Genomic DNA, 17,655 nt, shown 5'->3' on the forward strand with positions numbered 1-17,655 from the left:
AGACTTTTAGCGGAGGAGCCTGATGCGGGGCTCGATCCCAGAACGCTGGGATCAAGCCCTGAGCCGAAGGCAGATGCTTAACAACTGAGCCACCCAGGCGCCCCAATGATACTATTCCATTTCTTTAGTGATATTAGCTCCCTTTTCTCTGCCTAGCTCACACGTCAGTGTGCCTCAAAGTTTTGTTTTCAACCGTCATCTCTCCTCTGTGCTCTCCCTGCAATATTTCCTTCTCTGCTGTTTCTTCAATCAATACCTATAGGCTGATGATCTCCAAATGTTTATGTCTGTAACACTGATTCATCTCTCTCATGCTCCAGAGCCATCTGTTCAACTCCAGTAGTAACAAAACGATCTATCGGGAATATATCTCTCTATCTCAAAGTATACTCGTCTTCTCCCCAAAGTCTGTTCTCTCAGTGCTCTACGCAGTCGAGAACTAAACCACCCTCAGTTTCCTCCTCTTCTGCAAATACTGCAGCCAGTCAGTTAACCAGCCCTGTGGACATCTCTCAAGTCTGTCTCTTTCCGTCCACTGCCAGCAGCTAGTATCCATCCTGAGTTGAACTGTCGCAATAACCTGTTAAAACTTTTGCACATGTTTGCATTTGGGTAATTTGGGCCCATGTCAGTAGTTTCCGGAAGCGCAGATTATAAGGGTCAGATGGTTGTTTTCAATAAGCATGAGTCTGTCCTTTTATGTTAATTATGACTTTACCTCCTTTAAGCATCAAAGGAGCTTTGGGTGGACCAAGAAGAGGCAATTCAGCTACAAGGACTTAAAAACTCTTCTGGCCTTCAGTGCAAGCATACCAAAAGCCCAGGTAGAATGGATTCCCTTTCATCAAAAATGAGAATAATGATTCCTTCAACAAGCTAAAACGCTTTTCTGTGTTTTAGGACCCTGGGAAAAACAAAGACTGCTGTAAATCTAAGAGGGATAAGGTCAGTCTGATATTTGTAGCATAACAAAGGAAAAATGAGTGAACGTCAGGAAGGAAATTTGGGCTTCAGAAACAAAGGGGGAAAGGGCGCCTGGGTGGCTCAGTCTGTTAAGGGCTCCCTGCTCAGCAGGGAGTCTGCTTCTCCTTCTGCCCCTCCCCCTGCTTGTGCTCAGAGACTCTCTCTTTCTCAAAAATAAATAAATAAAATCTTAAAAAAAAGAGAAAGAAACAAAAGGGAAGGGGAAAGAGGAAGATGAGATGCTTCAGTAAAAATCAAAGGGACTCTGAGGCAGCAACACTGCGAGGTCATCCTGTGCCCTGTTGTTATGTGAATTTAACCTGTGATGTTCAGGCTCTCTTGTAGAGCCAGGGGTCCAGGATATTCCAGGGAAGGTACGCATATTTATATTAGGGATGGCCAAACTGACTTGTGTTTACTCCAGTCTGTCTCTGTGGCCCGTTATGGTCAATCCACATCGAGGAAATTAAGACAATTTGTTGAGGCTGGTTGATGCAGTATAAACCACAAGGGGTTTGCAGCCAGATGGACTATGAGTTGTTTCCTAATTCTGGATACTACGTGTCTGTTCACAACGCAGCATCTAACAGAATCCCTTCCCCCGAATCATTCTAATGCACCGAGATTCTCTTCATAAAGCACAGACTGATAAACTCACTCATCTTTTTTTTTTTTAAGATTGTATTTATTTATTTATTTGAGAGAGAGAGAGCACGTGAAAGAGCACAGCAGAGGGAGAGGGAGAAGCAGGCTCCCCGCTGAGCAGGGAGCCCAAAGTGGGGCCCAATCCCAGGATCCTGGGATCATGACCTGAGCCAAAGGCAGATGCTTAATCTATTAAGCCACCCAGGTGCCAAACGCTGACTCTTCATTAGCAAGGTGAAACTCAAATGCCTTGGAATGCCACGAGCATTCTTCTAAAGGTAACTCCAGCTTCCCCTATCCAGTCTCATTTTCTGTCATCTCCCCTAAATACCCTTCAATTTTACCTACAGACAAGCCTCCGTTGGCTCCAAAGACACCATGAACTACCCGTTAGTATTTTTTACAGCCTGTTCTCCATCATCTTCCAAGAGCCGTCTTCTCCTTTCCTAACAGGGAAATGCCAAATCATTCTCTAAAGTCCAACTCAAACGGCATCTCCTCTATGAAGACTCCACCTGCCACTGGCATTATTTGCCAAACCACGTCCCTTTCTTTTCAATTCATGTTTACATAATAATTTGTAACTAAATCTTTTTAAGAAATTATCACATTTTATTATTTGTTGATATCACCTGCCTGCTAGAACTAGCTCCTTGTGAAAAGGAGATACATTTTATTAATTTTTGTCTTCCTAGAAGCAAACAGAATTTGGCCTATGAGAAGGTATGTCTGTTGGGTGAACCAATGTCTAGAGGACTGATATCAATTCTAATGTAAGAAATGGATTAAAGATAATAACCCAAAATAGACAAATGCTTCATTATTTGCCTAGGTTGCCTGAACATGTATACTCCCCAGATAAATCTGCCTTGCACTCATGTTCAGTGTTTTAGGAAACATCAGTTTAGAAATCAAAAGCAGTGTAGAGATTTAATCATCATTAATTAACCAGTAGCCACATGCATCTGCTAATGCTTGAATAAGTCTATTATTAATCCTTTGTTAGGACCAGAGTACTTACACGGAATATATATTTTCTTTTAAAAATATTAGGTAGGGAAGCCTGCCATGTCCATACAACACAACGATGTTATTAGTTCACTGTACACAAATAGCAAATTTCAGTATAAAAAAGAATTAATGAGTTCTCTTTCATTATTAATGATTACTTGGAAGTATGATTATTTCTCCTACTGGGAGGCACCTTAAACGAACTGTTTTCTTTTCACTTGATAAATCCTGAGATTAAAGCATGGACTCAATTCTCTGCAGAACACTGAAAATTTTAATAGGCACAATAGCCCCAGATCACTTCATAGATCTTAGTAAATGACAATGATACCTGCCACAGACAGCAAAGTGTTGATGACAGGAACCATCTGGCACAGTGAAAACAACACACCCTCCTAAAAACAGAATCTGCTTCATCACCCTATTACACAGAATCTTAGAAAAGATTGCTAATTGATTTGATTCAGTCAGGCAAGTAACCGAATTCCCATTTGAATGACTTGAACCGTATTTTAATGAGACACAGAAACAGGTAAAGGAAAGACATCAGAGTTTGATCTGGCAAGCGATACACAAAATGCCTCCTAACAAAAGCAGTAAAGCTTAGAGAGGCAGCAGGGTGCTGGGCTCCGAAGGCAGAGGGATCTATCTGGGCTCAAGTTCTGGCCATGCCTCCTATTAGCTGGAAGACTCTGGGAAAGCCACCAAACCTCTCTAAATCTCAATCTCCTCATTTGTAAACTAAGACTAACAGTGAACATATTTCAGGGTTGAGGAATGTTATGTAATTCCGGTAAAATATTTAGCACAGGACGAAGCACAGAGCAAAGGGTAAAAGTTACCTGGTATAAGCCTTCATGACAACATGAAATCATTCTTTTGAACCTACACTTGAACTAGATGATTTCAAATACCTTCAAAGATTTCATCACTAACCCTGATTCCACACAACCTGTGTTTTTTTCTTTTTTCCGTAGACCACCCTATCTACATAAATGGCACCATCATCATCCAGTAGTGTTCAAGCCAGAAAATTTTAGGTCACCCCCTTCCCTCAGGCCCCATCTGATCCACTGGCAAATCCTGTTGATTCTACCATAAATACTCCCTTGTTATAGCAATCACCACTGTTCAGTAAGCCATCATCTCTTACCTACACACTTACAATTGATATCCAATTGGTCTGCCTTCATTCTAAACCTCTCCAAACCATTCTTCACGACACAGAAAGACGCCTTCAATGGCTTTTCCTTAATTTGCTTAGAACTGAATAAGAGCTCTCCCATGATCTTAAAGCCAACCTTCTTTAAGCTCCACCTGACTCCTTGTGTGTTAGACTCAAACCACAGTGGCTTTGTTTAGCAAATACAACCCAGGTCATTGTTCAGTGGCTGGCTCTCCATTTTACTTTAGGTCTCAGTTTAATCATCACTTCTTGGTCCAAGGCTTTCTTTACCATCCTGGCTATGTAAAATCCCTATCATCCACTTGCTCTGCTATTCCTTTTCCAAGCAAACTGCTGGTTCCATGCATTGCTCTTAGCATAACCTATGGTGCTTTATTTGATTTCCCCACCAGCCTGTAATCTTGGGATGGACAGGAAATAAATCTTTTGTGTTCACCTCTATATACCTGGTACAAAGCATTAAAATATTTGTTAAAACAATGAATCAATTAAAATTTTGCTGCATGTTTACTCTGTGTCAGGCACTGTTTTGTTTTGTTGGGACTTAAAAAAAAAGATTTTATTTATTTATTTGACAGAGAGAGAGAGGGCACACAAGCAGGGAGAGTGGCAAGCAGAGGGAGAAGGAGAAGCAGGCTCTCCGCTGAGCAGGGAGCCCAATGCGGGGCTTGATCCCAGGACCCTGGGATCATGACCTGAGCCAAAGGCAGCTGCTTAACCAACTGAACCACCCAGGTGCCCCTTGTTGGAACTTTTTTTGTGTGTTTCTTTAGACTTTAGTTTTTAGAGCCATTTCAGGTCTAAAGAAAAATTGAGTGGCAAGTACAGAGAGTTTCCATATACCCCTTTACCTCCTCACATATTAGGATAACACCTTGCATTAGGGTGGTACGTGCCTTGCAATTGATGAATCAGTATTGACACGTTATTATCCACTAAAGTCCATAGTTTGCAGTAGCGTTCCCCCTTGTGTTCTGTAGTTCAATGAGTTTTGACAAAAACATAACGTCTTTATACAGCACATCTATCCATCATATAGAATAGTTTCACTCCATGCAAATGCCCTGTGCTCCACTTCTTCATCTTTCTCTCCCTTTCCCCGAATCCCTGATGTTTTTCTTGTCTAAAGCGTCAGACGCTGTTTTTGGTGTTGTAAATATGAAGCTTAAAAATGTATGGCAATTGCATTCAAGGTGAAATATGGTAAATACTAGTTAGGTTTGTAGTGATTGAAAGAAACTCTAGTATCCAAAAGGATTAGAGTAGGTGGAACACATATCTTTTACGTCTTTTCAGTTGACATTTACTTAATAATTTGGTAAAAGTTTAACCAATTCCAATAAAAAATAAAATGGCATGATTTTACAGAACCAGCTTGGACTTCTTTCAAATCAAACTAACATTAAGAGGAGTTGTCTTCATTTCATCACCATTACAAACTCTGTGCTTCCTGGTCTTAACCCGCCAAAAACTTCTTTGTATTCTCCCAATGTCTTAAACATGGTAAATACCCATCCATTCTTAGTTTGATAAGTGGTTTTTTAAAACATAACTGAACAAAGAAGAGAAACCCTCACTGAAGAGTTGTATAATTGTTATCTATGTTGATTTTTTAAATTTCGCATTAATTTCCTTCATGCAACCTGTATACAGCGAAACTCAAACAGGAGTTTGAATGTTCAGCTCTCCTCTCTGCCTGGAATTCCCTATCATCCATCTCCAAAGATCTAACTTCTACCTACCATTCAAGGCCAAGTTCGTGTATACATCTTCCTCATACCCACACTTCAAAGATATCTCTAGTACTCTTCCCCTATAGCACCCAATCTATACTTCTCTTTCAGTCAACTGGTGTTTTCTAGGTTTCATTATACATATTCATAAACCTAATTTCTCCTAATAAAGTGCATCCTCAAGGGGAAAAACATCTCTGTGACAAAAGAAGCTTTCTAGCTTGAATAATAGGGCGCCAAGAAAGTGAAGCACAAATAGGCAAGACTGAATTTCTTTGCTATAATCTCTGAAGGTAACTGAAAGAGACTACACTGAAACAGAAATGTAATTTTAAGTAAACTCTCTTCAAGCTTGTTGTATGTAAGTTATAATTCCATAAAAGGTGATGTATAAGAGTAATGTTTTACACTATTTTAATACTGATTTTATTTACTATTAAATCATATATTCATTGCATATTTCCCTCATGTGTTATTAGCAAAAATACACAAGGCATTCCTTCTGACTACTTACCTCTATCCGTAACTGAACTCTCCAAAAAAAAAAAATTTTATATTATAATTTTTAAAAGTTACAAGAAAAATAAATGAAACAAGGGAAAGCATAAAATTGGGGTTTCTTTTATTATATTTATTTCTATTTTTAACTTCATTCTGAAACAATTTTAGACTCACAAAAAAGGAACAAAAATAATATATAATATTCTTATATACCCTTTACCAAGCTTCTCCAAATTTAACATTTTTCATAACAGATCAATGAAACCAGGAGCTGGTGAAAAAGTTAATAAAACTGAAAACCTCCAGCCAGACTTATCGAGAGAGAGAGAGAGGACTCAAATAAATAAAATCGCAAATGAGAGAGGAGAAATAACAACCAACACAACAGAAATACAATTATAAGAGAATATTTTTAAAGAGCTATATGTCAACAAACTAGACAACCTGGAAGAAATGGATAAATTCCTAGGGACATATGAACTACCAAAACCAAAACAGGAAGAAATAGAAAGCTTGAACAGAGTGATAACCACCAAAGAAATTGAACCAGTAATCATAAAAACCAACTAAAGTCCAGAGCCAGATGGCTTCACAAGTGAATTGTACCAAGCACTTAAGGAAGAGTTAATACCTATTCTCCTCAAATTATTCCAAAAAATAGAAAATGGAGGAAAACTTCCCAAATCAGTTTATGAGGCCAGCTTTACACTGATACCAAAACCAGATAAAGACTCTACTGAAAGAGAGAACTACAGGCCAATATCTCTGATAGATATGGATGCAAAAATTCTCAATAAAATAGTAGCAAACTGAATAAAAAAATACATTAAAAAAATAATTCACTACGATCAAGTGGGATTCATTCCTGGGTTGCCCACATGGTTTAATCAATCAATGTGATACATCATCTCAATAAGAGAAAGGATATTTCAGTAGATATAGAAAAAGCATTTGACAAAGTACAGCATCAATTCATGATTAAAAAAAAAAACACAAAACCTCAACAAAGTAGGTTTAGAGGAAATAATAAAGGCTATATATGAAAAACCTATAGCTAATATTATCCTCGAGGGGGAAAAACAGAGTTTTCCTCTATGGAACAAGACAGGAATGTCCACTCTCACTGCTGTTATTTAATACAGTACTAGAAGTCCTAGCCACAGCGATTAGACAACGAAAAGAAAACAAAGTCATCCAAATCAGCAAGGAAGAACTAAAACTTTCACTATTTGCAGATGACATCACACTATACATAGAAAACCCAAAAGACTCCACCAAAAAACTGCTGGAACTGACACACAAATTCAGCAAAGTTGCAGGATACAAAATCAACATACAGAAATCTGTTGCATTTCTATACACCAATAATGAAGCAGCAGAAAGAGAAATTAAGGAAACAATCCCATTTGTAAGTGTACCAAAAACAATAAGATACCTAGGAATAAACCTAACAAAAGTAGTTAAATACCTGTGCTCTGCAAACTATAAAATATCAATGAAAAAATTGAAGATGACACAAAGAAATGGAAAGACATTCCATGCTCAGGGATCAGAACATCGAATACTGTTAAAATGTCTATGCTACCCAAAGCTATCTACGCATTTAATGCAATCCCTATCAAAATACCAACAGTGTTTTTTCACAGAGCTAGAACAAACAATCCTAAAATTTGTATGGAACCACAAAAGACTGTGACTGGCCAATCTTGAAAAAGAAAAGCAAAGCTGGAGGCATCACAATTTAGGACTTCAAGGTATACTACAAAGCTGTAGAGATCAAATCAGTATGGTACTGGCACAGAATCAGACACACAGATCAACAGAATAGAAAACTCAAATGAACCCACTAGTTTATGGTCAATTAAGCTTCAACAAAGGAGGAAAGAATATCCAGTGGGTAAAAGACACTCGCTTCAACAAATGATGTTGGGAAAATTGGACAGCAACATGCAAAAGAATGAAACTGGACCACTTTCTTACCCTATACACAAAAATAAATTCAAAATGTATGAAAGACCTAAATGTCAGACATGAAACAATTAAAATTCCAGAGGAAAACACAGGTGGTAACCTCTTTGACATTTGCTATAGCAATTTCTTTCTAGATAGGTCTCCTGAATCCTGAAGCAAGGGAAACAAAAACAAAAATAAACTATTGGGACTTCATCAAAATAAAAACTTCTGCACAACAAAGGAAACAATCAACAAAACTAAAAGGCAACCCACAAAATGGGAGAAGATATTTGCAAATGACCTATCTGATAAAGGTTTAGTAACCAAAATATATAAAGAACTTAACAACTCAACACCCAAAAAATGAATAATTCAGTTAAAAAAATGGGCAGAAGACATGAACTGACATTTTTCCAAAGAAGAGATAAAGATGGGTAACAGACACATGAACATCACTCATCATCAGGGAAATACAAATCAAAACCACAATGAGATATCACCTCACACCTGTCAGAATGGCTAAAATCAACAATACAAGAAACAATAGGTGTTGTGGAGGATGTGGAGGAAGGGGAACCGTCTTGCACTGCCGGTGGGAATATGAAGTGGTGCAGCCACTCTGGAAAACAGTAGGGAGGTTCCTCAAAAAGTTAAAAATAGAACTACTCTATGATCCAGCATTTGCACTAGTAGGTATTTACCCAAAGAATACAAAAATACTAATTCAAAATGATACACGCACCTCAATGTTTATGGCAGCATTATCTATAACAGCCAAATTATGGACACAGCCAAATGTCCATCAACAAATGAATGGATAAGGAAGATGTGGTAAATATATATATATATAGAGATATATCTATATATATATAATCAAATGTTAGCCATAAAAAAGATTGAAATCTTGCCATTTGCAACAATATGGATGGAGCTAGAGTATCATGCTAAGCAAAAAAAGTCAGTCAGAAAAGACAAAATACCTTATGATTTCATTCACATGTGGAATTTAAAAAACAAAACAAAGGAGCAAAGGGGGAAAAAAGAGAAAGAGAGGCAAACCAAGAAACTGACTCTTAACTATGAAGAACAAACTGATGGTTACAGGAGGGGAGGTGGGTGGGGAGGTGGGTGAAAGCGATGGGGATTAAGGAGCGCACCTGTTGTGATGAGCACAGGGTGTTGTGTGGAAGTGCTGAATCACTATATTGTACACCTGACACTAATATTACACTGTATGTTAACTAACTGGAATTTAAATAAAAATTAAAAAAAAAAAAAGAAACAGTATAAGGGTACTAAAGCCCATTAGGTAGAAATTAGCAAGTCAAAAGACTTTTTTAAAAAACTATATTCAGATCAAGGAAAAGTTGTTACCTGCTTAGAATACTCAGAGTTCAATAAAGCAAGTTTCATGGTTATTCACATGATAACAGATTTCTGGCACTAGGGTTTGAATATAAAATACAAAGAGGAACTGTTGGGAGAAATTTGCAGGGTAGTCCAATTACTTATATTTTTTACGCTAAGAAATTTCATTTCTATTTCTTTATTTTCAAAGATTTCTTCCCAATCTTTCCTCTCAATTCTTTCCTTTCATTGTCCTACTAGTAATTTTTAGCTAGGGGTCGTCATCCAAATTACCCATTGTGTTTAGAAAACACTAACTCTTAGGCCTGTATCCCAAACACTCCTGATTCAGAAGCTCTTTCTTGACTCAGAACTTCTGCAATTACTGTCCATTAGACTGGGTCACTCTTGCCCCAGCTCCTTGCCTAGCTCTCTTCCTCACAGAATTTCTGTTATCTCTGTCCACATAATATCCCTGCTCTTCCTAACCTCGTGTCCCAAATATTCCCCAAGCCGCCTCTTCCCTCCTTGACAGTATCTCTTTACTCTTACTTATTCTTCTTCTCAGCAGTTATTATTACCTAAACTTACATTATTTATTTCTTCTTTGACTATCACCTGTTTCCTCTTTCAAACTCCAAAAAAGGCAGAGAATTTTCTATTGTGTTTCTTGGGAAATTTTCTAAGCCTAAAACAGCCTTGTACATAGTAGGCAAAGGATCAATATTTGTATAATGAGACATCCCCCAGGGCTGAGAACCACTTCCCGAGCAAGTCAGCCATGTTACAAACTAGCAAAACTAAAATTTCTTAACATAACAAGATACGATATGAGATCCTAACAAAGGCTTAACACATATCACATATATCTTATTTGAAATATAAAAAGCTTGCCAAGAATCTAGTCATTAGTCATGCTGTTTTAGAGTATATTCAGATCTGTTTATTTCTTCTTTATAGATGAGACTTGGATAAATTTCAAGATCTACCAAAAAGAAGGAGTTAAAATAAAAGGAGATGGAAAGCAGCTGACTATTCCCTTCTTCATAGATTCAGAGAAGCCAGGGGGATGGGTGGAGGGTACCTCCTCCCTCTTAGAGAGTTATAGCAAAATCATCTCGGGGGCTGTTCAGACTTGTTCATTTGACCCTCAGGCTTCCTGAGAGAAGTGCTAATTTAGTGAGCTGTCCAAACTCCCAGATTCACATAGCAAATCACTTAAGAACTTTACCACACTCATAGACACAACCATTACTATCATTAGGCAATATGGCCCTGGAATACATTAAATACATTTGTGTCAAAAAGGTGGCCAATTCACATGGCTAATTTAAAATACGGACTCTGGGAAACAAACTGAGGGTTTTGGAGGAGAGGGGGATGGAGGATTGGGCCAGGCCAGTGATGGGTATTAAGGAGGGCACGTATTGCATGGTGCACTGGGTGTTATACACAACTAATGAATCATCGAACTTTACATCGGAAACCGGGGATGTACTGTATGGTGACTAACATACTAACATGATATAATAAAAAATCGTTAAAAAACAAAAAACAAAAAAACAAAAACAAAACAAAAAAAGAGGTACAAACCCCTAGTTATAAAATAAATAAGTCACAAGATGGACAGCACAGGGGAAAAATAAATAAAGTAGCATATAAATTTAAAAATTGTTTAACATGGGGCACCTGGGTGGCTCAGTCCATTAAGTGTCTGCCTTCAGCTCATGTCATGATCTCAGGGTCTTAGGATTGAGCCCCATGTGGGGTTTCCCACTCAGTGGGGAGTCTGCTTGTCCCTCTCTCCCTGCCCCTCCCCCCATTCATGCTTTCTCTCTCAGTCTCTCTCTTTCTCTCAAATAAATAAATAAAATCTTTTAAAAAAGAGTTCAACATTACTGCTGACATATATTATGTGTCAAGTGTTATTACTGGAGTGTTATTATTGTCTCCCCCAAACCCCTGCCTACATCAACTATTTCAGATGCAATGAACTTCTTAAGTTTTAAGATTTTCTCTTCTACAGTTTCATTTTCTGATGCACTATTAACTTTAGAATAATTCCTAGTATTTGAGACAAAGAGTGTATTATCTAACCTTTTTAATGGATTTAAAAATAAAATAGCCCTTTTGACTGTTATTAAACATAACATGTGGCACTTTGTTCATTCTTTGACACCCTTCAAATTAGTATTACTGTCTGGCAAATATACTTTATCCATTTCTACTTTCTTGTCAAAAGATTCTACCTAGAAACCCTTTACATTTTCATGGGCCCTTCAAAAACAAAAGCAAACAGCAAAAAACAATAGAAAAACAAGTTTAACTCCCAACTTCACAAATTACAGAATTAATGAACAACCTATTGAGCCTTTTGATTTTATAAACAGATTTTATAAACATTTCAGAAGTGAAATCCCTTTGTCAAAGGCCACAGAGCCAATGGGTAACAGAACTAGAATGAACACCCTTGCCTCCTAAGTCCCAATGTGATACTCTCAACACTTGACAACTTGGATGACTGTTGTCATGGTTGCCTTCTCCACAGTCTTATAGCATTTATGGTATAGCACCTGTCACATAAGTCCTAACAATACCATGTCTTCATTGCTCAACTTAAAAAAAAATCCTATGTATTTCTCTTTTCTGCTTGACTAAATTACAAGTTCTGTGAGGACAAGAACCATATCAACTCTCTGCTGCAGGACGCCAACAGCCTTCTGTAGTCCTGAGCACCAGGAAGGAGCCTAATAAGACTATAAAGATTGGCTGCCCTCCCTGGTGGTAGGACAAAGCAACCCAGGGGCACAATGAATGATGCGAGTGGGAGTGGCATCTCCCTACGGATCTGGAAGTAAATTTCATGTGGAAAGCTAAAACATGATTGTTTCCTTCTGCATGTATACACAGCAACTTGTATTTACCCATTTAATCCTCTCAACATGCCTAGTAAAGTAAGTCCTATTAGTTTTCTCGTTGTGCAGGTGGAGAAATTGAGGCAGGCTCAGAGAGGAGAAACAGCACGCCAGAGTTTCTCCACTAGCAAGTCAGACAAAAACTTAACAGTTGGTAGTCGAAGACATTCATGTAATTCACAAATAATGATCCTCTATGCACATCTATTGTCAGAGCCAGTAATTTGTTTTCTGTGTGATGTTGTCTTCATAACAGGAAGTGGTGCCAATGAGCAAATAGAAACAATTTCTATACTCTCTTTCCATCTCACAGACACATGGCAGGTATATGTATAGTTTTATAAATTGGCATCTCAATAAACAAAAATATATTTAACATATAGGCTTAAATATTAGTATAAATAAAATGATGATTAATGAAATTAATTATTCTTCTCCATTATAATTAGTTGAAATCTAATCTTAAGCATGGAAAGAAGGTAAACAATATAGATACCGAAAGAAATTAACTTAAAACCCCCCAAAATTGATATGTTGAAGCCTAATGCCCTAAGCAATGGTATGAGCAGGTGGGGCTTTTGAGAGGTGCTTAGGTCAGGAGGGTGGAGCCCTCAAAAATGAGATAAGTGCCTTTACTAAAGAGATCCCAGAGAGCTAGCTTGCTCCTTCTTCTCACATGTAAGGTTACAGCAAAAAGACAGCTATCTATAAGCACGTAGACCCTTACCAGGCACTGAACCTGCTGGGACCATGATTTTGGACTTCCCAGCCCCCCAAACTGTGAGAAATAAATGTTTCTTGTTATTAAAAAAAAAAAAAAAGAAAGAAAGAAAAGAAATTAACTTAAAAATCAAAATCTGAAAAAGACAGAAAAGGCTTAGGTAATAAATTTGCTAGATCAATAAAATAGGTATTTTATAATTCTAGGAGGTAAAATATATAAAATCTCAATTATCTCTTAGAAGTAGGTGATTTAGATACCATTTCTCCTCAAGTGCTCTCTGCCAGCTCACAAAGAAAAAGAGAATCCCAGTTTTAGGATGTGGACTAAATTTCTCCTGCATATGATTAAGGCTCATAAAGGAGAAATAAAGGAAAAGCGTAAAGAGCGCTTGCTGAGGGCGGTGCGGCACTGAGTGTGGCGGGCTGACTGTGCTCCGCACGCATATTACCTTCAGTCGTATGATGTTGAAAGATACCGCTCTTATTCAAAAGCCCTGGCAACAAGCATCCACACAAAGTTAACAGGTCTAAATCATTCCTTGTCATCCCGGGATACGAAATGATGCTATTTCATCCTTCATGGTCCATATCAAGGCAGGTGGACAAAGTCACGAGAGTTTTGATTATCCCCAGAACAAAATGAAAATCATAATTCCTGCTATAGTTCGATCTGATTACGACTTTTTAAATTTATGATTTTCCCCTTGATGACAATGGAAAACTAGCTGATCACCCAAAAGAAAATTTTGTTTCGTGCTTCCTTCATTTTTGCATTCTTATATGTTAAATACGTAGATCAATATGTGAATGTAATGCAGCTAGAGGCACATTTCGGGTGTGGGGTACAGCCGTGGGAGTCCTCACGTAGATCCCCAAAAGACACTAACACAATAGGAGAAGTGAATTCAAAGATCAAAAAGCCTTGGAGAGGAGGGGCTACTCACAATGTTCATCAGGGTGAGGAGGTAGTTCTGGACGTGCTCTTTGCCATGGAAGCGGACCACGGAGTCGTCCACCCCCAGCAGCACCTCGATGTTGTAATCGTTCTCTCCCGTGTGTCTGCGGTGCCTTGCTGCTTCCTTCAGCTGCTGGTCAATGCTGCTGGAAATAGTACCTACATCGTCAAGGCCTCCCAGATTCGACTCTATTGAGAAACAAAAGGAACTCAGGCATTTCAGCTTCCCCAAAGGGCTTTCTGACAACTTTTTACAAAAAAAGAATCTTCTAGGGGGTCTAACATTATAATCCATAGTCACTGAGATGCTGCTTTTCAGTTTATTCTTCAAATACTGTACATATGCTTCTGATCAGATGGAATTCCTACAAAATCAACATGGCAACACTGAGGGTGAAGCAACATTACTGTACAGAAAGCAGTGCCATCGTGCCAGACTGTTCCAGGAGGATAAGAGTGTGTACTTTCATCCTTCTGCCACTGCATCCTCAGCACAAAGCAAAGACAGTGGGGAGACAGACAGAACAGCTACTAAGTAGTTATTAAATAAATGGACATTATAAATTAAAAAATCATGTGTTGCTAAGTTTACAGCAGTTAATTTAAGTTGCTATAATCCTGGGGGGGGGGGGGGAGTTGGAATTTGCATCACATAAATTTAAATCATTCCTTTTGCCAGTAGCCTTAACTTAAAAACCAAATTAGAGCATGATAACATGAGAGCATCGTTGTAGAATTATCAGGCATGATACAGGACTTTATTTATTTCTTATGAGTATGGTTTTCTAGTGAATGCTGCTGGGGAGACACTATAGGTCTCCACATTTGTACTGGCCATCACCTGGACAGCAGGTCATTGCCATAGCTATATATATGCGAATCTGTGAGACACCAAAGTAAGAAGTCAGTCAGAAAAGACATCCAAAGAAAAATAAAAGAGGAAACAATTTGTTTTCATTTTATACAGTTGAAGGAATTTTATTTTATTTTCCAAATGGACAAAACACACACACACACACACACACACACACACACACGATACAAATATCCATATAAATCTATCTATCCATTCATCTATCCATCTATCTATCTAACAAGACAGACAGTGAGAGAAGCATTCTCAGGTTCTAATTATCTTGATTATCTGCTTTTGGATTTCCATATTTTTGGTGACAAAAAATGTTTTCACGAAATGAAAAATAAAATTTATCATGTGGATGCTAAAATAAAAGATATTCAAAACTGCTGGTATAAAACTGAAAGTAGAGAAAGCAGAATCATTTCCATTTCAAATTATATAAGCTGGAAAGGATTTTATTTTACAAACTGCCTTGATGTCTGTAACAACCCCCCGTATCTGGAAACAAGTTTGACAGAACCAGTTCTGACTCATGCTTTATATGGGAGGCTTACTTAATGCTGCACTGGGGCCCATAAGCCATTTGAATCAGTGTTTGACATTAACAAATAGGCATTTTCCTCCGACTTTTGCAGTTTTAGCAAAGTTGAGGGGGGAAAAAGGTGTCTCTTGGCCAGGAAGATTGATGACCAAGCACTAGACACATGGGATTAGAAGTAGTAGAGGCACAGATCTTACTCACACCCTTTCCACTATTAAAAAACACACAGAAACACCAGCACCCTCCCCTGCAAGTATGGGCATAAGCTCTGAATATGACTACTCAGGTTTGAAAGCTATCCTGTAATTCACTTTGACCCAAGCCCAAATGCTAGATCATTAGCTGGGAATTTTCTTCTCATCGGGGAATCACATTGACTCCACAATACATAAATAACTCTTACCACCATCCACATCAAACAGAAAGTTTTCCTCAAAAGTTGTTTTTAAGAGCTGCAACCCACATTGAGGGCAAGAGACTACACCTGCAAACAGCTTTACCTAATTCAACCTCAAGCCTTTTCACACACTTGAGAAAGTGAAAGGTTGTGAGAGCTAATGTACAAATAGGAAACTCATACATGAGCTCCCAGTTCTAAAAATGGCTCTTTCTGGCAGACCTGCCAGTGACAGTGTCCAATGCAAATATACTAGCAATGTCATCATATCATTAAGTCTGATGCATGAATGGAGAAGACTGAATACTTATTTCAGAAAGACAGTTCCATTCTGCTCTAACACACCTTTGGTTTGGCCCTTGAATTCCTCCTTAAATACGCGGTTTTCTGGTAAGAGAAGAAAATCTCTTTTTTCATTGCATGAAGAACCTGGAAAGGAAGAAGGAAGTCCTTTTCCTTCAACCATTGCCCTGATTCAATCAAGAATACTTCTGTCCCTATTTCCCCCTGTGCACTACAGTGCCCTTTCTATGATTCTTAAAGTGGGCAGTGTCAAACATTGCAAAGAAAGACAGTGAAAAAATTCTGGCACTTTTTATCTACACACATCAGTAGTAATTGCAGACAATTCTAAGGCTGTGAAATATCTTGACTCATAATGAATTTTTCCCAGTATACCCACTTTGTAATGTAATTGCCATGGGCTTTGTAATCCTGGCAGGGGTATCCTAGCAATGTGATTTTATTTAAGATGCTTACCCTCTCTAATCCTCACTTTCCTCATCTGTAAAATGGGATAATCCCTAATTTGCAGAGTTGCTGTGAAGAGATGATTATAGTAAAAGCACTATGTACAGTGCTTAAATATAAGCGCTCAACAAATAGTATCCACTGTTACTATTATGATGACAATGATGATGATGGTGATTTCCCATTGAGAGAAGCCTTCTACACCTTTTTTAAGCTTTCTACATTTTGTTTTATATATCAGAAATTAAATACAGTTTTTTTAAAATAGAGATAAGAAAAAAATCTAGAATTAGTGAAGGGAAATCTAAACTGCTAATAACTTTAGAAAGAATGAGGGTTAACTATATTTCCTGCAGAGCATAAAGTAGGTACAAGGAGAAAAGAATCTAGAATGTTTACTTTCAGGTAAATTAGGATAAAATCCAATGAGACAAGCTTTTTTTGTAGATTAAAAATCTAATATGAAATTGCAAAGAGTTAGCTAATAGATGGCACTGATCTTGACTCGGTGCATATTTATTAGTACCCATACATGTCACAGACCCCGAGAAGGTAAAGAACCACCTGGTACCAATGTTTGGGGGCACAGAGGTGACCAATGAAGTTATTTTTAGTGTTAAAGAGGATTGTTAGTGTTAAATAAGAATTTTGAACTTATCAAACAGATAAAGTAGAATACGATTTGTTTTGCTGATTATGAACACTTGGGCTTAAGACATTTTCAGGATGGAGCATGGCATGTTTACACACCTAGCGATAGTTACAGGAAGTCTAAGTGTAGACTGCTGAAATGACTCCCAACCCAGAAGAAATTCTATAGTCTGAAAAATGGCAGGAGACAAAGGTAAAATTGGAAAAGTACAAGGTTTGATCAAGTTCTGAATTGAATACAAATACATTTGGGGTTAGAAAGCAATCTCAAATATACTGTGATAGAGGCTCTGATAGAATCATCTATTCTTATCAATTCTCTCTTCCCTAAGGAGTAGAATGTTAATTTAGTTTGAGGTGGTCATAAACCCAACTAAAAGTCACTCGCAGTCTCTCTTGGGACTACGGACCCCACGTGACTAAGAACAATTCAATGAGATATAAGCAGAAGTATTGGCTGGTATGAAAGTCTCCCACCAAGCCTCCTCAAAAGAATGTGATTCATCTAGGTAGGTTAGACCCTGT

At 37.9% G+C, this 17,655-nt stretch overlaps 1 protein-coding gene across 1 annotated transcript in view; it reads right to left on the bottom strand.

Annotated features, from left to right (window-relative positions):
- The window catches only part of ADAMTS3 (ADAM metallopeptidase with thrombospondin type 1 motif 3), a 256,015-nt gene that overhangs the window by 48,889 nt on the left and 189,471 nt on the right, over nt 1–17,655 (bottom strand). The window contains exon 5 of the mRNA XM_026509996.4: nt 13,922–14,121. Coding sequence (XP_026365781.3) covers nt 13,922–14,121 — 200 coding nt within the window. The remainder of the gene's footprint in view (nt 1–13,921; nt 14,122–17,655) is intronic.

This window comes from Ursus arctos, unplaced genomic scaffold (genome assembly GCF_023065955.2).
Source record: "Ursus arctos isolate Adak ecotype North America unplaced genomic scaffold, UrsArc2.0 scaffold_9, whole genome shotgun sequence".
Lineage (NCBI taxonomy): Eukaryota > Metazoa > Chordata > Mammalia > Carnivora > Ursidae > Ursus > Ursus arctos.